The sequence below is a fragment of the Chiloscyllium punctatum genome, chromosome 21, assembly GCF_047496795.1.
Source record: "Chiloscyllium punctatum isolate Juve2018m chromosome 21, sChiPun1.3, whole genome shotgun sequence".
NCBI classification, from domain to species: Eukaryota; Metazoa; Chordata; class Chondrichthyes; order Orectolobiformes; family Hemiscylliidae; genus Chiloscyllium; species Chiloscyllium punctatum.
The window spans coordinates 22,626,778-22,653,199 of record NC_092759.1 but is presented as its reverse complement, the minus strand read 5'-3'; the positions used below and the strand labels follow the sequence as shown (position 1 = coordinate 22,653,199).

The following is a 26,422-nucleotide window of genomic DNA, read 5'->3' as shown; positions in this document are numbered from 1 at the left end:
TATTAGCAAATTTAGCCACCCGTACCTCTGGCCCCTGCATCCTAGCCGTTTGGGTGTTCAAACCCGGGACCCCAGAACATCAGCTGGGTCTCTGGATTGACAGTCCAGCGATAATATCACTAGGCCATCACCTTCTAGAGCAAAACCACAGAGAGAGAGAGAGAGAGAGATAGAAACAAGAGGTAACTGTACCTGGATTGCAATGGGAATTAACTCATCCTGTGGATTCACATACAAAAGACACATTGGTGCTTCAAGATATTGCTGATCTCCACAGATTGAATGGGCAGGGATTCCATCCAGCAGCTCATAATCAACAAGGAAAATGTTTCCTTTCTGAAACAGGAATGTGACCAGTGAAAGTTTTGTAAAAAGCAGCAGGAAGGTTTACCAAGAGAAGGACAGTTTTTGGAGGGGAAGCATACAGAATCTCCTGAGACAAGTCAGCAAACCGACTCCCTCTCCCCAAAACTCCCCTTGAACAAATGGCACAACTCAAGCCATTGTGCACATAGTTCATAAAAAAACAATGTCTCACAGGTTGGAAATGACAAACCCATGAAACTAAAAGGGCAAAGCTCTCTCTTAAAGAAACAAGTGGAATCCCCAGTGTCAATATTACAGAGGTGCAGTAGCATGGATGTGACGTAAAACCTCAATCTAACCCTGGTTGGGTCAGAGCGAGAGGATTTGATCCAACTCTTGTACTCCACACAGTCACAAGATGTCAAAGCCTGGGAGAGACGGTCATAGAGAGCAGGGAGGAGGGCTTTCAGTGAACATGGAGAGACTGAGAAATGGATTGTTGTCATCAGAGGGAAAAAGGTGAAAACAAGGGGCAAGAGAAGCAGACGAGATGAGGGGGCTGAGAATGTTTGGAGGTATGGGCAGTGGAAGCAGTTTCAGTTGGAACTTTCGAAACGGGAAGTGGAGAAACATATAAAGGGAGAATGCTTAGCTCAGGGCAGGAGGGAGGTGGGTGTGTGTGTTTTCAAACGATACATTGATGTTAATACGTCCTGAGCGTTTTCCTACACATTACTGCACTTCCGTTATTAACATCCCAATAAACACGGTCTGAGCATTATCCCCAAAATATCTTACAGTTCTAGAAATACTCGTTAATATTATGACAGCAAAGTGCAGAAAAGTGAGCCTGGAGTAGGTTTATTGTAGCTTTGGTAATACAGATTTGATGGGCTGATTTCTGGCTCTGAAAATGTGTTGCTAGAAAAGCGCAGCAGGTCAGGCAGCATCCAAGGAACAGGAGAATCGACGTTTCGGGCATCAGCCCTTCTTCAGGAATGAGGAAAGTGTGTCCAGCAGGCTAAGATAAAAGGTAGGGAGGAGGGACTTGGGGGAGGGGCGTTGGGAATGCGATAGGTGGAGGGAGGTCAAGGTGAGGGTGATAGGCCGGAGTGGGGTGGGGGCGGAGAGGTCAGGAAGAAGATTGCAGGTTAGGAAGGTGGTGCTGAGTCCGAGGGTTGGGACTCCTCTACAAGGAGTCGATTCTCCTGCTCCTCGGATGCTGCCTGACCTGCTGCGCTTTTCCAGCAACACATTTTCAGCTCTGATCTCTGGCTCTTTCTTGTTCTCTGATTCTACCAACAAAGTCTCCCTCCCATTAACTATCAGGAACACTGAAGAAAGAGCCTTCGGTCCCTGTCACAAATTCCGAGTCCCTCGTCATTAATTCCTTCTCTCTCTCACTGCCTTTATCGGAGGCTGCCTCCAGGACAGCTCAGTTGGAAAATTCTTGTCCTTCTTTTCAAACCCCCCATCCCCAACCTGACCCCGTGGCTTCTCAGTGGTGGGAAACATCAGGCTGTTTTGTCCCCCTACTGCCCCAATACCTGGTTCAGAGACTAGGCTGGCCTCTGCCTCTCATATAACACCTCAGGAGGTTAGAATAGAACAGAATGCCCACAGTGTGGAAATTGGCTATTTGGCCCATCAAGCCCACACTGAACCTCCAAACAGCATCCCACCCAATCCCACTCCTCTACAGTATACCTGTAAACTTGCAATTCCCATGTCGAATACACCTAACCTGCACATCCCTGGGCACTATGGGACTATTTCCCATATTCCTGATGAAGGGCTTTTGCCCGAAACGCCGATTTCACTGCTCGTTGGATGCTGTCTGAACTGCTGTGCTCTTCCAGCACCACTAATCCAATCGACTATTTCCCATGGTCAATCCACCCTAACCTGCACATCCCTGGGCACTATGGGACAATTTCCCATGGTCAATCCACCTAACCTGCACATCCCTGGACACTATGGGACAATTTCCCATGGTCAATCCACCCTAACCTGCACATCCCTGGGCACTATGGGACAATTTCCCATGGCCAACCCACCCTAACCTGCACATCCCTGGACACTATGGGACAATTTCCCATGACCAACCCACCCTAACCTGCACATCCCTGGACACTATGGGACAATTTCCCATGGCCAATCCACCCTAGCCTGCACATCCCTGGGCACTATGGGACAATTTCCCATGGCCAACCCACCCTAACCTGCACATCCCTGGGCACTATGGGACAATTTCCCATGGCCAATCCACCCTAACCTACCCATCCCTGGACACGATGGGACAATATCCCATGGCCAATCCACCCTAACCTGCACATCCCTGGGCACTATGGGATAATTTCCCATGGCCAACCCACACTAACCTGCACATTCCTGGGCACTATGGGACGATTTCCCACAGCCAACCCACCCTAACCTGCACATCCCTGGGCACTATGGGACAATTTCCCATGGCCAACCCACCCTAACCTGCACATCCCTGGGCACTATGGGACAATTTCCCATGGCCAATCCACCCTAACCTGCACATCCCTGGGCACTATGGGACAATTTCCCATGGCCAATCCAGCCTAACCTGCACATCCCTGGGCACTATGGGACAATTTCCCATGGTCAAACTACCCTAACCTGCACATCCCTGGACACTATGGGACAGTTTCCCATGGCCAACCCACCCTAACCTGCACATCCCTGGACACTATGGGACAATTTCCCATGGCAAACCCACCATAACCTGCACATCCCTGGGCACTATGGGACAATATCCCATGGCCAACCCACCCTAACCTGTACATCCCTGGGCACTATGGGACAATATCCCATGGCCAACCCACCCTAGCCTGTACATCCCTGGGCACTATGGGACAATTTCCAATGGCCAACCCACCCTAAACTGTACATCCATAGGTGTGTTCTACACCCCACTACTCTCTGAGTAAAGAAACTAACTCTAATATCTGTCCTATATCTATCACCCCTCATTTTAACGCTATGTCCCCTTGTACTAGCCATCACCATCCGAGGAAAAAGGTTCCCACTCTCCATCCCTAACTAACCCTCTGATTTGTCTCAATTATGTCACCTCTCAACCTTCTTCTCTCTAACTAAAACAGCATCAAGTCCCTCAGCCTTTCTTCGTAAGACCTTCCCTCTATACCAGACAACACCTAGTAAATCTCCTTTGAGCCCCTTCCACATCCTTCCTGTAATGCAGTGACCAGAGCTGTACACAGTGCTCCAAGTGTGGCTGCACCAGAGTTTTGTACAGCTGCAGCATGACCTCATGGCTCCAAAATTCAATCCCTCTACCAATAAAATCTAACACACCGTATGCCTTCCTAACATCACTATCAACCTGGGTGGCAACTTTCAGGGATCTATGTACCTGGATACCGAGATCTCTCTGCTCATCTGCACTACCAAGGATCTTCCCATTAGCCCAGTACTCTGCATTCCTGTTATTCCTTCCAAAGTGAATCACCTCACACTTTTCTGCATTAAACTTCATTTGCCACCTCTCAGCCTAGCTCTGCAGCTTATCCATGTCCCTCTGTAACCCACAACCTCCTTTGGCACTGTCCACAACTCCACCGACTTTAGTGTCATCCGCAAATTTACTAACCCATCCTCCTACGCCCTCATCCAGGTCGTTTATAAAAATGACAAACAGCAGTGGCCCCAGAACCAGTTATTAATTATCCTGGTTCTTGTTTAAATGGGAATAAATTAACCAGATTGTGCTAACATCAAGATGATGCTGTGCTTTTGAGTGCATTCAATTATTTGACATGACATTAGCCCTGCTCCACATCCCCAAACTCTTTAGTGGAGAAATTTGCGATAGAGTGAAAAGGTGCCAGCGTTAACTGTAAACCCACCTGAAGTTCCTGTTGGAGTGTGGTGTTTGGTCCAAGAAAGGGGGAGACCATCTCATCAGTAACGGGGAACTTGGCTGGGATGGTTCGGCACTGTCTGATCAGTTGAGGGTTTGATCCATTTAAGTATTGGTAACCAAAGAATGTGTCTTCTTTCCAATGTTTCATAACATATGCTGCATGGGGTCACAGAGAGAGAGAGAGAGAGAGAGATAACTGGTTTATCACAGGATGACTTGGCCTGGTGAACCACGATGGGATGGTTTGCAATGACAGATTATCCCAGGAACATCGGCAAATTCTGGGAATGTTCAGCATTTCTCAGTGAAAACAGTTCCAACAAGGCCAGCAGGAAATTATGAATGGCAGGTCCTGCACCCACAAACAATGAGGTGAACCATATCTGTCTCATTTAACTGACCAACAGGTCACCAACCAGACCCCAGCTGGCCTGACAATCACGCCAACACCCACCCCCCAGACTGTCACCCCAACAATCCCATGACCATCACCCCAACACCCACCCCCCAGACTGTCACCCCAACACCCACCCCCCAGACTGTCACCCCAACACCCCATGACCATCACCCCAACACCCTCCTGACCATCATCCCAACAATTTGTCAAAACCCATAACCATCTCCCCAAATCCCCCTAACTAACTGCTCAACAGCCCCCTGACTAACTGCTCAACATTCTCCCCTGACTAACTGCCCAACATTCTCCCCTCACTAACTGCCCAACATTCTCCCCTCACTAACTGCCCAACATTCTCCCCTCACTAACTGCCCAGCATTCCCCTCCCCCTCAATACTTCTCCCACATCCCCCCACACTCCCCCAAACCTGTCAATTGTACGTGAGCTGCTTTCTGGGTTCCTGCTGCTTGACCTGAGCCAGCACAGACTCTGTGGGCTGTTCAATTCCATACATCGGCACCAGTGAGGACAAGGAAACTTTTCTTTGGAAAATACGATCCATATCCTCCTGAACTGGAGCTTGGCACCTGCTGCCTTTGAACCAAAGGTGATGTTTACAGTTTGCCTTTGGAGCTGTTCGGCTTTAAGAAGATTCAGCCACCAGTACACGAGGCAGGTTGTACTCACCTGTAATAATCCAAGTCTTTCCCACATTGCAAGAGACTCATGTGAGGGGTAAGGCACAAAACAACACCCACGGTTCTGAAGCTCAAACCAAGATGTGGTTGACAGAGTTGAGTTAAGGAAAGGTATTTACTTTGTAATGGATTAAATACATAATTAATTGCTGAACTTCTTAAAAGCAGTCCAGGATTGGGATAAATAATTGCACGCATCCATCAACCTTGGCCTCCAGCTGTCTCTGTGATTGACAGGCCATGGAAGGAGAAAACTGTGTTCTCAGCAAGTGTAACCAGTACCTCACGAAGCTGACATGCTGATACCTGTCCAGCAGCTCGCTCTGCACTGTGATAATCATCCCTGTTTGATATGTACTGCGAGTTACAAACACCTCCCAATGTAAACGTAAAGAGTTTTCAGGTAAAACTTGGTGTTTGATGCAGGCACCTTTTCAGAAAGTCAAGAGTCACAGTTCCTACCTGTACATCTCTGTTCAGACCGAGGGGAGTAATATTGACCAGGATACCTGGTCAGAGGCTCTGCTTTAGACCACAGGAGGGGTAGGAAACACTTCAAGGTGGAATTCCAGAGATAATCAAATGGGAAGATTAAAACCAGAAAAATCATTGGGAAGGTACGCAGAGTGTAAAATACAGCAGTGATCTGACCTGCAGATAAGTACAGAGGAAATCGACAAAAGATGTACATAGGTGAAATGAGTAGACAAGACTTAACAGATGCAGTATAATGACGGAAAATGTGAGGTTCTGCACTTTGGCAGGAAGAACAGAAGAGCTGAATATTACTTAAAAGGAGAAAGGCAGCAGAAAGCTATGGGTCAGAGCGATTTGGGAGATTCTGTCCATGAAGCACAAGGCACCAACGTTCGATGTCAGCAGGTAATGGGGAAGGCAAATGGAATGTTAGCCTTTATTTCAAAGGGAACAGAACATAGAAATAGTGAGGCTTTCCGAAAACTATATAAGACACCTATTAGGCCACACCTAGAATACTGTGAACAGTTCTGGGTCCCTTACTGAAATAAAGACACACAGACATTGGAGGCTGGGTCACTCAGCTGATCCTGATTATGGAGGAACTGTTTTATGGAGGAGAAGGTAGAGTCATAGAGTCACAGAGGTGTACAGCACAAAAACACACCCTTCTGTCCAGTTCACCCAGGCCGACCAGATATCCGAAACCAAACTAGTCCCACCTACCAGCACCCGGCCCATATCCCTCCAAACCCTTCCCATCCAAATGCCTCTTAAATGCTGTAATTGTACCAGCCTCCACCACATCCTCTGGCAGCTCATTCCATACACGTACCACCCTCTGGGTGAAAAAGTTGCCCCTTAGGTCTCTTTTATAACTTTCCACTCTCACCCTAAACCTATGCCCCTCTGGTTCCGGACTCCCCGATCCCAGGGAAAAGACTTTGTCTATTTATCCTATCCATGTCCCTCCTGATTTTGTAAACCTCAATAAGGTCACCCCTCAGCCTCCGACACTCCAGGGAAAACAGCCCCAGCCTGTTCAGCCTCTCCCTGTAGCTCAGATCCTCCAACCCTGGCAACATCCTTGTAAATCTTTTCTGAACCCTTTCAAGTTTCACAATATCTTTCCGATAGGAAGGAGACCAGAATTGCACGCAATATTCCAACAGTGGCCTAACCAATGTCCTGTTCAGCCGCAACATGACCTCCCAACTCCTGTACTCAATACTCTGACCAATAAAGGAAAGCATACCAAATGCCTTCTTCACTATCCTATCTACCTGCGACTCCACTTTCAAGGAGCTATGAACCTGCACTCCAAGGTCTCTTTGTTCAGCAACACTCCCTAGGACCTTACCATTAAGTGTATAAGTCCTGCTAAGATTTGCTTTCCCAAAATGCAGCACCTCACATTTATCTGAATTAAACTCCATCTGCCACTTCTCAGCCCATTGGCCCATCTGGTCCAGATCCTGTTGTAATCTGAGCTAACCCTCTTCGCTGTCCACTATACCTCCAATTTTGGCGTCATCTGCAAACTTACTAACTCTTATGCTTGCATCCAAATCATTTATATAAATGATGAAAAGTAGAGGGCCCAGCACCGATCCTTGTGGCATTCCACTGGTCACAGGCCTCCAGTCTGAAAAACAACTCTCCACCACCACCCTCTGTCTTCTACCTTTGAGTCGGTTCTGTATCCAAATGGCTGGTTCTCCCTGTATTTCATGAGATCTAACCTTGCTAATCAGTCTCCCATGGGGAACCTTGTTGAATGCCTTACTGAAGTCCATGTAGATCATGTCCACCACTCTGCCCTCATCAATCTTCTTTGTTACTTCTTCAAAAAACTCAATCAAGTTTGTGAGACATGATTTCCCACACACAAAGCCATGTTGACTATCCCGAATCAGTCCTTGCCTTTCCAAATACATATACATCCTGTCCCTCAGGATTCCCTCCAACAACTTGCCCACCACTGAAGTCAGGCTCACTGGTCTATAGTTCCCTGGCTTGTCAACTTCCAGTCTTCCGGCACCTCACCTGTGACTATCGATGATGCAAATATCTCAGTAAGAGGCCCAGCAATCACTTCTCTAGCTTCCCACAGAGTTTTAGGGTACACCTGATCAGGTCCTGGGGATTTATCCACTTTTATGCATTTCAAGACTCCCAGCACTTCCTCCTCTGTAATATGGACATTTTTCAAGATGTCACATCTATTTCCCTACATTCGATATCTTCCATATCCTTTTCCACAGTAAATACTGATGCAAAATACACGTTTGGTATCTCCCCCTCATATCCTGTGGCTCCACACAAAGGCCGCCTTGCTGATCTTTGAGGGGCTCTATTCACTCCCTAGTTACCCTTTTGTCCTTAATGTATTTGTAAAACCCCTTTGGATTCTCCTTAATTCTATTTGCCAAAGCTATCTCATGGCCCCTTTTCACCCTCCTGATTTCCCTTTTAAGTATACACCTACTGCCTTTATACTCTTCTAAGGATTCACTCGATCTATCCTGTCTATACCTAACATATGCTTCCTTCTTTTTCTGAACCAAACCCTCAATTTCTTTAGTCATCCAGCATTCCCTATACCTACCAGCCTTCCCTTTCACCCTGACAGGAATATACTTTCTCTGGATTCTTGTTATCTCATTTCTGAAGGCTTCCCATTTTCCAGCCGTCCCTTTACCTGCGAACATCTGCCTCTAATCAGCTTTTGAAAGTTCTTGCCTAATACCGTCAAAATTGGCCTTTCTCCAATTTAGAACTTCAACTTTTAGATCTGGTCTATCCTATTCCATCACTATTTTAAAACGAATAGACTTATGGTCACTGGCCCCAAAGTGCTCCCCCACTGACACCTCAATCACCTGCCCTGTCTTATTTCCCAAGGGTAGGTCAAGTTTTGCACCTTTTCTAGTAGGTACTTCCACATACTGAATCAGAAAATTTTCTTGTACAGACTTAACAAATTCCTCTCCACCTGAACATTTAACACTATGGCAGTCTCAGTCGATGTTTGGAAAGTTAAAATCCCCCACCATACCTACCCTATTATTCTTATCAAATAGCTGAGATCTCCTTACAAGTTTGTTTCTCAATTTCCTGCTGACTATTAGGGAGTCTGTAATACAATCCCTGTAAGGCGATCATTCCTTTCTTACTTCTCAGTTCCACCCAAACATCTTTCCTGGATGTATTCCCAGAAATAATCTCCCTAAGTACAGCGGTAATGCTAATCCTTATCAAAAATGCCACTCCCCCTCCTCTCTGCCCCCGTTTGTATCCTGGAACATTCAGCTGCCAGTCCTGTCCATCCCTGAGCCATGTTTCTGTAATTGCTATGATATCCCAGTCCCATGTTCCTCACCATACCCTGAGTTCAGCTGCCTTCCCTGTTAGGCCTCTTGCATTGAAATAAATGCAGTTTAATTTATCAGTCCTACCTTGTCCCTGCCTGCCCGGACTGTTTGATTCACTTCTTTTTCCAACTGTACCAGTCTCAGATTGATCTCTTTCCTCTCTATCTCCCCTTCCAATTCAGGTGCAATCCATCCTTCCTGTACAGGTCACTTCTACCCGAGAAGAGATTCCAATGATCCAGAAATGTGAATCCTTCTCCCATACATCAGCTCCTCGGTCACACATTCATCTGCTCTACATTCTTTTCCTACCCTCACTAGCTCGTAGCACCAGGGGTAATCCAGACATTACTACTCCTTTTCAAATTCCTGCCTCACTCCCTGTAATCTCCCTTCAGAATCTCATCCTTTTCCCTTCCTATGTCATTAGTTCCAATGTGTGTAATGACCTCCTGCTGATCACTCTCCCTTTTGAGAACATCCTGCACCCTCTCTGAAATATCCTTGATCCTGGCACCAGGAAAATAACACACCATTCTGATTTTTCGCTGCTTGCTGCAGAAACGTCTGTTTGTGCCTCTGACGAAAGAGTCTGCTATCACAATCAATTGCTTGGAACCCAACGTACCCCTCATTACATTAGGGCATGGAATGTGTTGCCAGCAGCAGTTGTGGAAGCGAGGTCATTGGGGATATTTAAGAGACTGCTGGACATGCATATGGTCACAGAAATTGGAGGGTTCGTACATTAGGTTTACCTTACATGAGGATCAATGGTCGGCACAACATTGTGGGCTGAAGGGCCTGTTCTGTGCTGTACTGTTCTATGTTCTATGTATTTGGAAATGGAGCAAACATTGAGGAGGGTAAAAGGACTTCAAGAGGACACAGATTGGTGTAATGACACATGTCATGTAACACACAGAAGAATTAGGAGATTATATCTGATAAAGAGGAAAAGAGCTGAGGCAATATAGACCAAATGTTACAACTTTAAAGGGACCGCAGGAGGAAACGTTTGTGTCAGCACAAGTTCCGAAAATGTAGCAAAACTTTATCTTTACTAAGAGAGGGTCAGAAGCCAGAAGTAAAAATGTTGCACTAAACCTTTCTTGTTAAATGTTGTGTCTCAGCTGGAGGGTTGTTTGCATTACTGTCGGGAAACTGAGCTGTGTTTAGGTTCTAGAAGGTTTTAACAGAGGCTGTCGAGTTGTTTAACAGCACAGAAGGAAGAGATCTGGTCCATTTGGTTTACAGTGCAATCACTCCAAGGTGTAATCCAATCAATGCCATTCACCTTGCAGGTTTAACCCCTTGAAGTGAATCTCCAATCTCCTTCTGAGATCATTGACTGATCCTGCTCCCAGCTCATTACCATTTGCTGCATAAAATGATTCTTGTTCACATTGCTCCATGTACCTCCTGCCCCAAACTGTAAACCATTCCCTCATCTTTGGCCCAGCAGCTAACAGACAGAGTTTTTCTCCCGTTAACTTGATCTGAACTGCTATAACGCTGTACAAAATCGTCATCAAATCTTATCTCAAGCTCTAACAGTTGTAGCTATTACAAAGTGACCTTGTTTGTAAGAGATTCACTTCCCAATTCTGGGAAATCCCCTCGAGATCCTCAGGAGGTCAATCACACTCACCCAAAGTGTGGGGACCTGCTCTGGCTGCAATCTAACAACCAATGTTTAGCATCACCGCCCTGTTTCTGTCCTCAATCCATCTATTCATCAAAGCTGAGGGTCAACAATTTGCTCATTGTTCTCAATATATTCTATCACATTCAAGGATCAATAGACTCCCAGGTCCCTCTGACTCAGCACATTCTATACAACTTGGCCGTCAAATATACATTGACTCACATCATTCCATTCCATGGAACTGTAGTTTATAGCCTCCCACTGAACTCTGACTGCCACTTGCCTGCTCAGTTCTGCTACTGCATCCCTGATCTGTTTAAACCGTTCATATTGCTCTCAGTGTTTGCCATTCCATCCAAAACCCAAGCACTCAGGTCTACTCAGAAAAATATTGATTACGGCCCTTTCTTTTGTTCTTGAGTCATTTCATTTCGTCCACCAGCCTCAGTTTTACCAAGTGGGGCCTTTCAGTGGTAACTTGTCAATGGCTTTCTTGAAGTTCAGACAGACAGCATCCACCACATCCACTTTATCATGGCTTCTCTGCTTCTTCATCAAAGAGATCTGGTGATATCTCCAGGTAGATAATCAAAACCTCACCCACCGCTGATATTAAACCCATCAATCTGTGATTGCTAAGGCTGTGTGATGACTTCTTTTCAATGGTTGTGTTTATGGACATTGCCACCCCGACGTAGACAGATGAGTTTGGGTGCAGGGAGAGAGGGTACGGTAGCGCAGTGTCATTGTGGAATGAGTGAGTTGGAATCACAAAAGTGGCACTGCCCATGTATCCAGAGGGTGGATCAAACTCCAAATTGGCAACAGGGTTCAGGGCTGATGGTGGAGGCGGTGGAATAAAGGTGTGCTCGCTATCAGCGAAATCTTTTTATTGTTAAACTAATCAAAATGGCGCTGGAATGTGGCAGCTTTTTACTGTGTTTTAATGTGTTGTTCATTGTAGAGCACACATAACAATACGTCATCCTTCATTCACTTCCGGTGTTCAGAGTCACAAAAGGCTTTGACCAAATTTCCCAGGTAAATAGTGCAGTGAAGAAGGCATATGGCGTACTGGCTTTTATTGGTAGAGGAATTGAGTTCCGGAGTCCTGAGGTCATGCTGCAGTTGTATAAGACTCTGGTGCGGCCGCATCTGGAGTATTGTGTGCAGTTTTGGTCGCCATACTATAGGAAGGATGTGGAGGCACTGGAACGGGTGCAGAGGAAGTTTACCAGGATGTTGCCTGGTATGGTAGGAAGATCGTATGAGGAAAGGCTGAGGCACTTGGGGTTGTTTTCATTGGAGAAAAGAAGGTTTAGGGGTGATTTGATAGAGGTGTACAAGATGATTAGGGGGTTAGATAGGGTTGACAGTGAGAACCTTTTTCCACGTATGGAGTCAGCTATTACAAGGGGGCATAGCTTTAAATTAAGGGGGGGTAGATATAGGACAGATGTTAGGGGTAGGTTCTTCACTCAGCGAGTTGTGAGTTCATGGAATGCCCTGCCAGTAGCAGTGGTGGACTCTCCCTCTTTATGGGTATTTAAGCGGGCATTGGATAGGTATATGGAGGATAGTGGGCTAGTGTAGGTTAGGTGGGCTTGGATCGGCGCAACATTGAGGGCCGAAGGGCCTGTACTGCGCTGTATTCTTCTATGTTCTATGTTCTATGTAAATGCTTTAAGCCAAGGAGGCTGTGCAGAGAGATGGATCCAGTTTAGAAATGTATGCTTAGTGGAGCTCAGTGTGAGTTGGGTACAATGTCATTTATTCCTGAGAACAGAAGCAGATGCCTCAATGTCAGTGTGCTCTGAACTAATGGAAAACTGCTTGACAACAGGATTCTGATTGGCCCCTGACCAGGTGACCATGAGGGGCCAGTGCTGCAAGGAATATTAAATCTGCAGAGGGAACGTGGCAAATGTCTTTGTCCCATTCCCCTCTCTCCTGTGCAGACAGAGCAGAAAGTTTCCTCTAAATAGCCTGCTTACCTTCTGTTCTCATACATCGCTGCAATTCCTTGTTGAAGGATGAATAAACCACCCTCAAAACATGGTGAAAGGACAGATTCTCAACCAGGAAATGAAAGACAGCATCAGTGAGCATCATTGGCAAAGAACGTAAAAGGAATTGGACAAGAACAAATGCAGCTGATCAAAGCTCAGACTGGTGCTGTGGAACTGTCTTTCCCTGATCGTTCATCTTTAATATCCATGTCTTGTCTGTCTGTCTGTCTGTATGTGAAATGAGCAATTGAAGGAGGATAGAGTTTCAGTTGGACATTACAAGTCAGCAATTCAAGCTTCCTAATTGCCTTTGGTTAAAGATAATTTGTTTGCAACATTCGGTTGTTTCCTAGTTTATTGCAAAAACCTGGTGTGTAATTTTTAAAACCCGAGACAGGAAAAGAGGCAAACAGTTTAACAAAATCTTTTCAACTTAGTGAGAGCTCAGGAAAGAGTGGGGCTCGATTTCCAGTGTCAGGAGTCATGATGATATCAGTACTCCATGGGAAGTCTCAGTCCTCAGATCTCTGCTCAGCAAAGAAACACACAATCCTGCAGGGAAGAAAAAGCTTCAGTTCCAAGGTCCGTCAAGCCCTGAGTCAGGCAGGAACCTGTGTGTCTTCAGGAACCAGAGTACCTCATTGGTTATCCAGAAGTACCAGAGTAACACTGGGCACCGTTCAGATTTACCTGCAACTGGAACCTTGCTGAAGTCCAAATAATTACGGAATTCGCCGACGTTATTCCAGGCGCTGTTAAGCAGCTTCAGTGGGTTCAGACCAAGTTCCAACAAGCTGGGTTAACAAAGATATTTTACAATTAATCACCGTGAGCACTGAAAATGTTCACTCTTCCCCCTAACGGTTTCTGGGTCCCAGGGTCTGGCTGGTGAAAGCTGGCACTAATTGGAGGTGAGGGAGCACACATGACAACAGCAGGCAGGGGGTAAAACACTGCAATACACGTCTCAGCACTTTGGATCAAAGGAAGGCAGAACCGAGCCCTGAGCAGAGATGTCAGTGCAGCAATCTGAGATCCACGCAAAGAATCCCACAAGACAGGAGAAGCCATTAGAACCGGTGAGTAAAAGGTAGGTTTTAAAGATTGTCCCAGGAGGAAGTTGAGGGAGGGAGTTTCAGGCTGTGGCCTACAATAGAGGTACAGCCAGAGAGTGATGTTCCAGAGAGGGTTACAGAGGGAGGGAGGGGGTGTAGGGGGTTACAGAGATAGGGAGGGGGTGTAGGGGGTTACAGAGATAGGGAGGGGGTGTAGGGGGTTACAGAGGTAGGGAGGGGGTGTAGGGGCTGGAGGGGGTTACAGAGATAGGGAGGGGGTGTAGGGGCTGGAGGGGGTTACTGGGATAGGGAGGGGGTGTAGGGGCTGGAGGGGGTTACAGAGATAGGGAGGGGGTGTAGGGGGTTACAGAGATAGGGAGGGGCTGGAGGGGGTTACAGAGATAGGGAGGGGGTGTAGGGGCTGGAGGGGGTTACAGAGATAGGGAGGTCGTGTAGGGGCTGGAGGGGGTTACTGGGATAGGGAGGGGGTGTAGGGGCTGGAGGGGGTTACAGAGATAGGGAGGGGGTGTAGGGGCTGGAGGGGGTGTAGGGGCAGGAGGGGGTTACAGAGATAGGGAGAGGGTGTTGGGACTGGAGTGGGTGACAGGGATAGGGAGGGGGTGTAAGGGCCGAAGGGGGTTACAGAGATAGGGAAGGGGTGTAGGGGCCGAAGGGGGTTACAGATAGGGAGGGGTGTTGGGGTTGGAGGGGGTTACAGAGATAGGGAGGGGGTGTAGGGGCTGGAGGGGGTTACAGAGATAGGGAGGGGGTGTAGGGGCTGGAGGGGGTTACAGAGATAGGGAGGGGGTGTTGGGGTTGGAGGGGGTTACAGAGATAGGGAGGGGGTGGAGGGGCTGAAGGAGGTTGCAGAGATAGGGAGGGGGTGTAGGCGCTGGAGGGGTTTTCTGAGATAGAGCGGGAACCGATAGGGGTGAATGAGGTCGTAGTTCATGTGTATAGGCGGAGTAGGTGAGTGTTTGAGAGCAAGGACCGGAGCTTTCAATGACCTGACGTTTCGAGGGACTGGAATGTAGGTCGGTGGTTTGGAGACCATTGGTGTGTTAGTGTCTGGGGTACTGAAAGGAGGGGGTGAGGTCTGCAGGATATTATCTGACGGAAGGCTGGAGGTGTGTGATATTACTGCCCTCAGGGTTCTGGTGAGGTGGGGAGCTTGGGAATCGATCTCACAGTCAAAAGGTCATTGAGGCTACAAACTGTTTTAGCATGAGACAGTGACCATGGAGAGGGCTGAAGGGTCAGGGATCATGTGGCAGGAGCTGAGGACATTGAGCTGAATTTAATGTCACTGCACTGTGTATGTTTGGGAACAGACAGAGGTCCAATCTTTTCAAAAATTGACCCACTGGACTTGGGCATCGCTGGTTCGGGCGGTGAATTTTGCTCATTCCTAGTTGCCCAGAGGGCAGTTAAGAGTCACCCACATTGCTGTGGGTCTGGAGTCACATATAAAGCCAGCTCAGGGAAGGATGGCAGCTTCCTACCCTCAGGGGATTCATGATTCAGATGGGGGTATTCCCAGCAATTGTTAATGCTGCCTATCGCTAATAAATCCATATTTTCCCAAAGTGTGAATTAATCCTGTCCCTAATAATATTCTCCATTAATTTTTCTTTCGCTGATGTAAGGCTCAGCAACCACAATATTCTAAATATTGAATCCAGAACAGAATCCATTCAGTTTAACATCGGTCATCAGGAGAATATTCAAATCCATTTTTAAAGCAAAGTTTACAGCAGAGCACTTAGAAAACCTTAATACAATCAGGCAGAGTGAGCAAGGTTTTGTGAAAATAAAGTCATGCCTGACTCAATTATTAGAGAGCTCTTTGGAGGAAATTAAAAATGTGGATAATGGGAATATTCCATAAAAAGGTTTTTAACAAAGGTTACACATCAAAGATTACCATCTAAAATAATAGCTCATGGTGTACCGTTCAACATTTTAGCATTGATAGGGGACTGATTATCTAACAGAAAACAGAGTATATGGACAGAGGAGTGGTTAGCTAACAGAAAACAGAGTATGTGGACAGAGGAGTGGTTAGCTAACAGAAAACAGAGTATATGGACAGAGGAGTGGTTAGCTAACAGAAAATAGAGTATGTGGACAGAGGAGTGGTTAGCTAACAGAAAATAGAGTATGTGGACAGAGGAGTGGTTAGCTAATAAATAAGGCATTTTCATATCGAGTGCCACAGGGATACAATTGCAGCAATCACTTGGGTGTGGGGGCCAAAGGCATTGCAACTAAACCTAACTGATAACGGAAGACAGGGAGGAAAGGAACTTGCAAATAAGTTACAGTGAGTATGCGAAGGAATCTGGGCAACTGAGTGAGGGGGGGGTCACTTTGACAGATGGAGTATACTGTGGGAACGTTTGAACCTGACCCTTTTAGCTGGAACTACAGGATAGCAGCAGAGGATTTAAATGGAGAGAGATTGCAGAACTCTGAGGTCCAGAAGGGTCTGACCTTGCTGCATGAGTGATTTTCGGTGAGTGTACAGGTACAGCTAATGATTAGGAAGGTTAATATTGAGGAAGGGTCTACTGGAGGTGGTTCAGAGGAGGGTTGCTGGATTGATACCTTGAATGAGCAGGGTGTTTTCCGAGGAAACGTTCGGCAGACTGGGTCAGTTTTCACTGGAGTTTAGAGAGTGAAGAATGAGGTGATTGAAGAGTACAAGAGTCTGAATACTCTTGGCAGCATTGGTTTTGGAAAAATGTCACCTCTTTGTGGGTCAGTGTAGAACTAGGAACGCACAGTTTCAAAATTAGGGGTTGTCCTTTACAGATGGAGCTTCAGAGAAATTATTTTATGGGGTTGTACAACTTTGTAACTTTCTTCCCCAGCAGATCGTGGAGGTGGGGTGGTGGGGCGGGGGTGGGGGAAGGGTGGTTGGGGTGGGAGGCGGTGTTTTTAAAGGCAGGGAATTGAAGGGTCTTGGGGGTGGGGTGGTAGATGGGAACGTGGAGTTCAAACTGTTAATAGATCAGCCCCATGTGTACATCTAACTCCTTTTACTTGTAACTGGAGGAGACATTTCCCACAAACATTCCCACAAACATTCCCACCTAGGGATAGGGGGAGCCCAAATTGTACCATCAGTTCAAAACAGAAGGCTGTAGCATCAGATAGGACAGGAGGAGAAAGTGAGGACTGCAGATGCTGGAGTTGCTGGAAAAGGGCTCATTCCCGAAACGTCGATTCTCCTGCTCCTTGGATGCTGCCTGACCTGCTGCGCTTTTCCAGCAACACATTTTCAGCATCAGATAGGATAGTTTGGTACACTTGCCTTTATTGGTCAGAGTACTGAGTACAGGAGTTGGGAGGTCCTGTTGCGTCTGTACAGGACATTGGTTAGGCCACTGTTGGAATATTGTGTGCAAATCTGGTCTCCTTCCTTTCGGAAAGATGTTGTGAAACTTGAAAGGGTTCAGAAAAGATTTACAAGGATGTTGCCAGGGTTGGAGGATTTGGGCTACAGGGAGAGGCTGAACAGGCTGGGGCTGTTTTCCCTGGAGCGTCGGAGGTTGAGGGGTGACTTTATAAAATCACGAGGGCCGACTTTATAAAATCATGAGGGGCATGGATAGGGACAAGGTCTTTTCCCTGGGGTGGGGGAGTCCAGAACTAGAGGGGCATAGGTTTAGGGTGAGAGGGGAAAGATATAAAAGAGACCTCAGGGCCAACTTTTTCACGCAGAGGGTGGTACGTGTATGGAATGAGCTGCCAGAGGATGTGGTACAATTGCAACATTTAAAAGGCATCTGGATGGGGACATGAATAGAAAGGATTTCGAGGGATATGGGCCAAGCACCGACAAATGGGACTCAATTAATTATAGGATGTCTGGCATGAATGAGTTGGGCTGAAAGGCCTGTTTACCTGCTGTACATCTCTGATTCTATGAATGCTTCACCATTCATTTGTGAGCAATTCATTTAATATGGTGTAAATGGGTGACATTGAGGTATTACTTACGTAGAATCAATGTTAAAGGCAATGTGCACTTTTCGGTCCAGAGTAAACTGTGCATCTTTTGGTAAGTCATTGCTGCTTTCTCCCTTAATGCATCTGGGGACTCCTGGTGCATAGGTGCTCCACCTGAAAGACATTTTTCAGTGGGGAATGTCAAATCAACATTTCTGCTGTCATGATACAATTCAATATTGGGAGATGTTGTATCAGAGAATGGGACAGCTTTCAGGGATTGCACTGTGTCAGCAGCAAACAACATACTTAGAAGGGACATCGCAGGGTGAGACATAGAGTAAACCTCCCTCTATACAACCCTCCATCAAATACTCCCAGGGACAGGGACATCGCAGGGTGAGACACAGAGTAAACCTCCCTCTATACAACCCTCCATCAAATACTCCCAGGGACAGGGACATCGCAGGGTGAGACACAGAGTAAACCTCCCTCTATACAACCCTCCATCAAATACTCCCAGGGACAGGGACATCGCAGGGTGAGACACAGAGTAAACCTCCCTCTATACAACCCCCCATCAAATACTCCCAGGGACAGGGACATCGCAGGGTGAGACACAGAGTAAACCTCCCTCTATACAACCCCCAACAAATACTCGCAGGGACAGGGACATCGCTGGGTGAGACATAGAGTAAACCTCCCTCTATACAACCCTCATCAAATACTCCCAGGGACAGGAACAGCACAGGGTGAGACACAGAGTAAACCTCCCTCTATACAACCCTCATCAAATACTCCCAGGGACAGGGACATCGCAGGGTGAGACACAGAGTAAACCTCCCTCTATACAACCCTCCATCAAATACTCCCAGGGACAGGGACATCGCAGGGTGAGACACAGAGTAAACCTCCCTCTATACAACCCCCCATCAAATACTCCCAGGGACAGGGACATCGCAGGGTGAGACACAGAGTAAACCTCCCTCTATACAACCCTCCATCAAATACTCCCAGGGACAGGGACATCGCAGGGTGAGACACAGAGTAAACCTCCCTCTATACAACCCTCCATCAAATACTCCCAGGGACAGGGACATCGCAGGGTGAGACACAGAGTAAACCTCCCTCTATACAACCCCCCATCAAATACTCCCAGGGACAGGGACATCGCAGGGTGAGACACAGAGTAAACCTCCCTCTATACAACCCCCAACAAATACTCGCAGGGACAGGAACAGCACAGGGTGAGACACAGAGTAAACCTCCCTCTATACAACCCCCAACAAATACTCCCAGGGACAGGGACATCGCTGGGTGAGACATAGAGTAAACCTCCCTCTATACAACCCTCCATCAAATAGTCCCAGGGACAGGAACAGCACAGGGTGAGACATAGAGTAAACCTCCCTCTATACAACCCTCATCAAATACTCCCAGGGACAGGGACATCGCAGGGTGAGACACAGAGTAAACCTCCCTCTATACAACCCCCCATCAAATACTCCCAGGGACAGGGACATCGCAGGGTGAGACACAGAGTAAACCTCCCTCTATACAACCCTCCATCAAATACTCCCAGGGACAGGGACATCACAGGGTGAGACACAGAGTAAACCTCCCTCTATACAACCCCCCATCAAATACTCCCAGGGACAGGGACATCGCAGGGTGAGACACAGAGTAAACCTCCCTCTATACAACCCTCCATCAAATACTCCCAGGGACAGGGACATCGCAGGGTGAGACACAGAGTAAACATCCCTCTATACAACCCCCAACAAATACTCGCAGGGACAGGGACATCGCTGGGTGAGACATAGAGTAAACCTCCCTCTATACAACCCTCCATCAAATACTCCCAGGGACAGGAACAGCACAGGGTGAGACATAGAGTAAACCTCCCTCTATACAACCCTCATCAAATACTCCCAGGGACGGGACATCGCAGGGTGAGACACAGAGTAAACCTCCCTCTATACAACCCCCCATCAAATACTCCCAGGGACAGGGACATCGCAGGGTGAGACACAGAGTAAACCTCCCTCTATACAACCCTCCATCAAATACTCCCAGGGACAGGGACATCGCAGGGTGAGACACAGAGTAAACCTCCCTCTATACAACCCTCCATCAAATACTCCCAGGGACAGGAACAGCACAGACTTAGATACAGAGTAAAGCTCCCTCTTTTTTTTAAATTAAAAGCAAAGCTCCCTCAACACTGTCCTCACTCCAAGGAGAGGGACAGGGCCCCATATAGATCAGCTTGAAGGCAGTGATTTTATTACTTGGTGCCAACATTTCTTCTTACTCTAACACTGAGATACTAGCTGCAATACTCACTGATAGGCTTCCTGCCGTCTCCTTAACTCATCGACCCAGTGCTGGTCAAGGATGGTTGATCCATACTCATCCTTTCTGCGAGCTGGGTGAGGACAATAATAAAAAACACACAACTGCAGCACAATCACAATTCAAAGGGAGATGAGATTTAGTTTTTAATTCTCTCTGGCTCTGTGCCTGACAAGGTTGACACTCAATGGCTGTTTTGCCAATTTGCCAACACCTTCCCCAACTCAACAACACCACCTGCCCCCCCCTCCCACCAACCCCCCAGTAATCGTTTCCAGACTGAGTGAAAACACAGTGAGAGCCGCTCGGCCTGGGGACCTGCACCCAGCCAGGGGCGCACACAGTTTACACAATGAGGTTACATCTCTTCAGTCTGCCTCAGACAGGTCTTCAATCCATTGTGGCACTAAATGAAGAGGCAAATACCCATCCTCACCCACACAGACCCCATCCCCACCCTCACTCACCCCCATCCCCACCCTCACTCACCCCCGTCCCCACCCTCACTCACCCCCATCCCCACCCTCACTCACCCCCATCCCCATCCCGACCCACACAGACCCCATCCCCACCCTCACTCACCCCAATCCCCACCCTCACTCACCCCCATCCTCACCCTCACTCACCCCAATCCCCACCCTCACTCACTCCAATCCCCACCCTCACTCACCCCCATCCCCACCCTCACTCACCCCCATCCCCACCCTCACTCACCCCCATCCCCACCCTCACTCACCCCCATCCCCACCCTCACTCACCCCCATCCCCACCTTCACTCACCCCAATCCCCACCCTCACTCACCCCAATCCCCACCCTCACTCACCCCCATCCCCACCCTCACTCACCCCAATCCCCACCCTCACTCACCCCAATCCCCACCCTCACTCACCCCCATCCCCACCCTCACTCACCCCAATCCCCACCCTCACTCACCCCCATCCCCACCCTCACTCACCCCAATCCCCACCCTCACTCACCCCCATCCCCACCCTCACTCACCCCCATCCCCACCCTCACTCACCCCAATCCCCACCCTCACTCACCCCAATCCCCACCCTCACTCACCCCCATCCCCACCCTCACTCACCCCAATCCCCACCCTCACTCACCCCAATCCCCACCCTCACTCACCCCCATCCCCACCCTCACTCACCCCATTCCCACCCTCACTCACCCCCATCCCCACCCTCACTCACCCCAATCCCCACCCTCACTCACCACCATCCTCACCCTCACTCACCCCCATCCCCACCCTCACTCACCCCATCCCACCCTCACTCACCCCATCCCCACCCTCACTCACCCCCATCCCCACCCTCACTCACCCCATCCCCACCCTCACTCAGCCCCATCCCCACCCTCACTCACCCCATCCCACCCTCACTCACCCCAATCCCCACCCTCACTCACCCCAATCCCCACCCTCACTCACCCCCATCCCCACCCTCACTCACCCCAATCCCCACCCTCACTCACCCCCATCCCCACCCTCACTCACCCCATCCCACCCTCACTCACCCCATCCCCACCCTCACTCACCCCCATCCTCACCCTCACTCACCCCAATCCCCACCCTCACTCACTCCAATCCCCACCCTCACTCACCCCCATCCCCACCCTCACTCACCCCCGTCCCCACCCTCACTCACCCCCGTCCCCACCCTCACTCACCCCCGTCCTCACCCTCACTCACCCCCGTCCCCACCCTCACTCACCCCCGTCCCCACCCTCACTCACCCCCATCCCCACCCTCACTCACCCCCATCCCCACCTTCACTCACCCCAATCCCCACCCTCACTCACCCCCATCCCCACCCTCACTCACCCCCATCCCCACCCTCACTCACCCCAATCCCCACCCTCACTCACCCCAATCCCCACCCTCACTCACCCCCATTCCCACCCTCACTCACCCCAATCCCCACCCTCACTCACCCCAATCCCCACCCTCACTCACCCCCATCCCCACCCTCACTCACCCCCATCCCCACCCTCACTCACCCCCATCCCCACCCTCACTCACCCCAATCCCCACCCTCACTCACCCCAATCCCCACCCTCACTCACCCCCATCCCCACCCTCACTCACCCCAATCCCCACCCTCACTCACCCCAATCCCCACCCTCACTCACCCCCATCCCCACCCTCACTCACCCCCATCCCCACCCTCACTCACCCCAATCCCCACCCTCACTCACCCCCATCCCCACCCTCACTCACCCCATTCCCACCCTCACTCACCCCCATCCCCACCCTCACTCACCCCAATCCCCACCCTCACTCACCACCATCCTCACCCTCACTCACCCCCATCCCCACCCTCACTCACCCCATCCCACCCTCACTCACCCCATCCCCACCCTCACTCACCCCCATCCCCACCCTCACTCACCCCATCCCCACCCTCACTCAGCCCCATCCCCACCCTCACTCACCCCATCCCACCCTCACTCACCCCAATCCCCACCCTCACTCACCCCAATCCCCACCCTCACTCACCCCCATCCCCACCCTCACTCACCCCAATCCCCACCCTCACTCACCCCCATCCCCACCCTCACTCACCCCATCCCACCCTCACTCACCCCATCCCCACCCTCACTCAGCCCCATCCCCACCCTCACTCACCCCAATCCCCACCCTCACTCACCCCCATCCCCACCCTCACTGACCCCCCTCTATCCTTGCCACTCTCTGATGGGAGTATGAAGGGTATGTTTTCTGTGTGTGATATTTAATGTAGCTCTGGCCCGACTCTAACTGAAGTTCCTGGGTGTGGTTCCACTCCTCAGAGTGAGATATCCATTTGGGGGGGGGGAACAACCCCAGGAGCGGATATGGTTTGAATACCAGGGCTAGACTCCACAGACCAGGCTCCGATCCCCTTCAATCCTAAAACCTAGGCAGTTCAACAATGATCTAGGGATTATTATTTCAGAAGCACAGCTAACGTTCCGGGGTCCCAGGTTCAAATCCTGCCGTGCCAGAGACTGGACCTTGAATTCAATAAAATATCTGGAATTAAGGGTCTAATCATAGCCATGAATTGATTTTTGGGACAACCCCATCTGGGTCCTTTAGGAAAAGAACGTGCCATCCTTCCCCAGTCTGGGCCCATATGTGACTCCAGACCCACAGCCTTGGGGTTGATCCCTAACTGGCCCCTGAGGGCATTTGGGATGTGCAGTAAATACTGGTGAATAAAAAACATTGCAGGTTCTCTCCTTTGGACCCTCCCCCCTTGTAATGGGGTGGGTGGGAGGAGAGGGAGAAGGGAGGGGAAGACTCGAACTCTCTCCCTACCTCCAAACCCCATCCCCTTTGCCTCCAAAACAAAAGACTTTGTCCTTGGACAACATTTTAAAAAATCAAAATAACATAAGGTCCATTCATCTTCCTGTCAAAACCCGTTCCAGTTTACATTCCTAACCTCCGTTTTTTTCCAGGAATATTACATCTGCGTTCCAGGGCTGGGCCACGGAATCTGTTTTAGGTGGAGACTGACAGACCTTTAGTTTCCTGGGGATATGGGATTTGGGGAGATGGACGAACATTGGAGATGGTGGCTATCATCAGTCAGCATCTCGTTGAAAAATGAAGGAGGCTTGATGGGCTGAATGGCCTACTCCTGCTCCCCATTCTTGTGTTTTATTAAAAAGAGCATCAAGTAAATGGTTACATTGATATGTCACGCACTTTACCCGATCCACCCACCTCCACCTGAACAGACTCAATTTCCAGCATATTTGGTTTTTTTGGGAAAACCAATTATCAACCTGGCTTTAAGGGTGAATTTGGACAGCACATTTTATCCCTTATAAGGAATTATCAGTGAGTTTCCAAACAAAGCTGCTGCATTTTCCCACTCATTTGCAAGCCATCTGTTTGCTGCTTCAATCTAAACAAATTAGAGTTGGGTTGGCATTTAACATCGATTGGCTCAAACTGTGCAAGATCACATTTAACTCACAATGACTCATGCAGCAGCCTCCCACATCTGGAACTGGCAGGAAGGAGGTCGGGGGTGTTGGTGGAGAGAAGGGGTGAGGGGATAATGTCCAAACACTGCAACAGCAGGTATGTTTCAGACACAGCCTTCCCATGACTAGGACAGGAAACTGTCAAACCCATTGTGCCAAACCACAATCCTACCTGTTCCTTCAATGATATCCAGAGTGTTCTCATCTTCCAGCCAGGAGTAACAGGGGAAATTGTAGACTTTCTGATTGGGTGCTTCGACAGTGACATACTGACAATACCAACTATCTTCGGGTAGCAGAGTATGTTTGTCTTTCTGTAAACTCACCAGCAATATCTCACCCAGGTCATTGTTACTCTGGATTTTTATTGTCTTGACCTGTGAACATAACAAATGACAGCGATGACCAGCTCTCGACTTAAAAGCAAGACATTGCAGATGCTGGACCTCTGAAACCAAATACAGACATGACTGACTAAAGGTTACACCCGAAATGTTGACTTTGCCCCCTCCTGGCTCACTGTGTTCTGTCAGCCTCCTGTTTGTCTACAGGATAAACCCAGCAAGTCTGGTATCATCTGTGGAAAGAGAGAGAGAGAGAGACAAACGTGCGCACACACACACACACAGACACAGACACAGACACACACATATACACACACAGATGCACATACATACACAGGCTCACACACACACTGGCACACACACAGACACACATGCACATACACAGACACACACACAGACACGTACTCAGACACACACAGACACACATACACAGACGCACACACACAGACGCACACACACAGAGACACACACACACAGACACACACACAAAGACACTTACACACATACAGACTTTGAGACAGAGACAAGTGAGAGAGAGAGAGAGAGAGACAAACATAAACAGAGAGAGAGAGAGACAGGAGCAGGTAGAGAGAGAAGACAGACAGAGAAAGAGACAGAGACAAGTGAGAGAGACACACAGATAGAGAGGGAGGGAGAGAGACAGACAGACAGAGAAGGAGAGACGGAGACACGTGAGAAAGAGAGAGATAAACAGAGGGGAAAAAGTGAGGACTGCAGATGCTGGGAGATCAGAGTTGAGAGTATGGTGCTGAAAAAGTACAGCAGGTTAGGCAGCTTCCAAGGAGCAGGAGAATTGACATTTCAGGCAAAATCCCTTCATCAGGAATGAGAGGACAGGCAGAGACAGACAGAGAGAGAGACAAACAGACAGAGAGACAGGGAGAGGGAGATACAGAGAGAAAGATAGACAGAGAGGGAGATACTGAGGGAGACACAGACAGAGAGGGGAGACACAGACAGAGATAACATTTCAAGTCTGAAATAACACTAGTGTGGTTCTGATTGAGAGGGATACCCAGATTGGAAACATTAATTCTGTTTTTTCTCTCTCTCTCCAGATGTTGCCAGAAATGTTGAGTTTCTCCAAAACTTTCTGCATTCGGTTCAGTTCTCAAGTTACCCTAGTTTAACTCTTATTTACACAGACAGCCCCCTCCCCCTCGCCTCACAGCCAGGCTGTTAAGCTTCCCAATGTTTTGAGGCAACCACTCTCGGGGGGCATTAAGCCCACTGCTTCCACATTCCCACAGCATTGAGTCTGTGCTCTCCACTGTTTTGGGAGCTACACTGTACAATGCTGATTACCAACATATCCCCTCACTCCATGCATTCCCTCTGGGAGCCCCAAACCGACCTGAAATCGTCCTGTCCCCCACCAGCCAGCTCAGACGACAGGTACAAACCCCCTCTCAGAGAGGCACGGGCTGGTAACCTGAGGGATCTGAGAGATTTGCAAGCTGCTGTCTGCCTCAGGACTGTCAGCTCCGGGAGACACAGAAACCAGCTTTGGGGAGGTGGGGGGGAGTTGCGGGGGGAGTAGCGGGGGGCGCGGTGAGGGGAGTGGGGGTGTGGGGGGGAGAGTGCAGGGGGGTGGGGGGAGAGGGAGTGGGGGGTGTGGGGGGGGAAGGGGGGAGTGGGGGGAGAGTGCGGTGGGTGGGTGGGAAAAGGGAGTGGGGGAGGGGTGGTGGGGGGGTGGATGGGGGGATGGGGGGGAGAGGGAGGGGTGGGGGGAGAGTGGGGGGGAGTTGTGGGGGTTTGGCGGGAGAGTGGGGGGAGTTGTGGAGGTGTGGGGGGAGAGTGTGGGGTGTGAGTGGGGGGGGTGTGGCGGGGTGAGTGGGGGGGGAGAGTGCGGGGGGTGAGTGGGGGGGAGAGTGTGGGGGGTGAGTGG

The 26,422-nt window shown here is 49.2% G+C and overlaps 1 protein-coding gene across 1 annotated transcript in view; it reads right to left on the bottom strand.

The window, feature by feature from the left end:
* LOC140492659 (polyunsaturated fatty acid lipoxygenase ALOX15B-like) overlaps positions 1 to 26,422 on the bottom strand; it is a 54,299-nt gene that overhangs the window by 22,670 nt on the left and 5,207 nt on the right. The window contains 5 exon segments of the mRNA XM_072591696.1: positions 193 to 336; positions 4,203 to 4,375; positions 13,514 to 13,617; positions 17,884 to 18,006; positions 20,179 to 20,260. Of these exon segments, the coding sequence (XP_072447797.1) occupies positions 193 to 336; positions 4,203 to 4,375; positions 13,514 to 13,617; positions 17,884 to 18,006; positions 20,179 to 20,260 (626 nt within the window).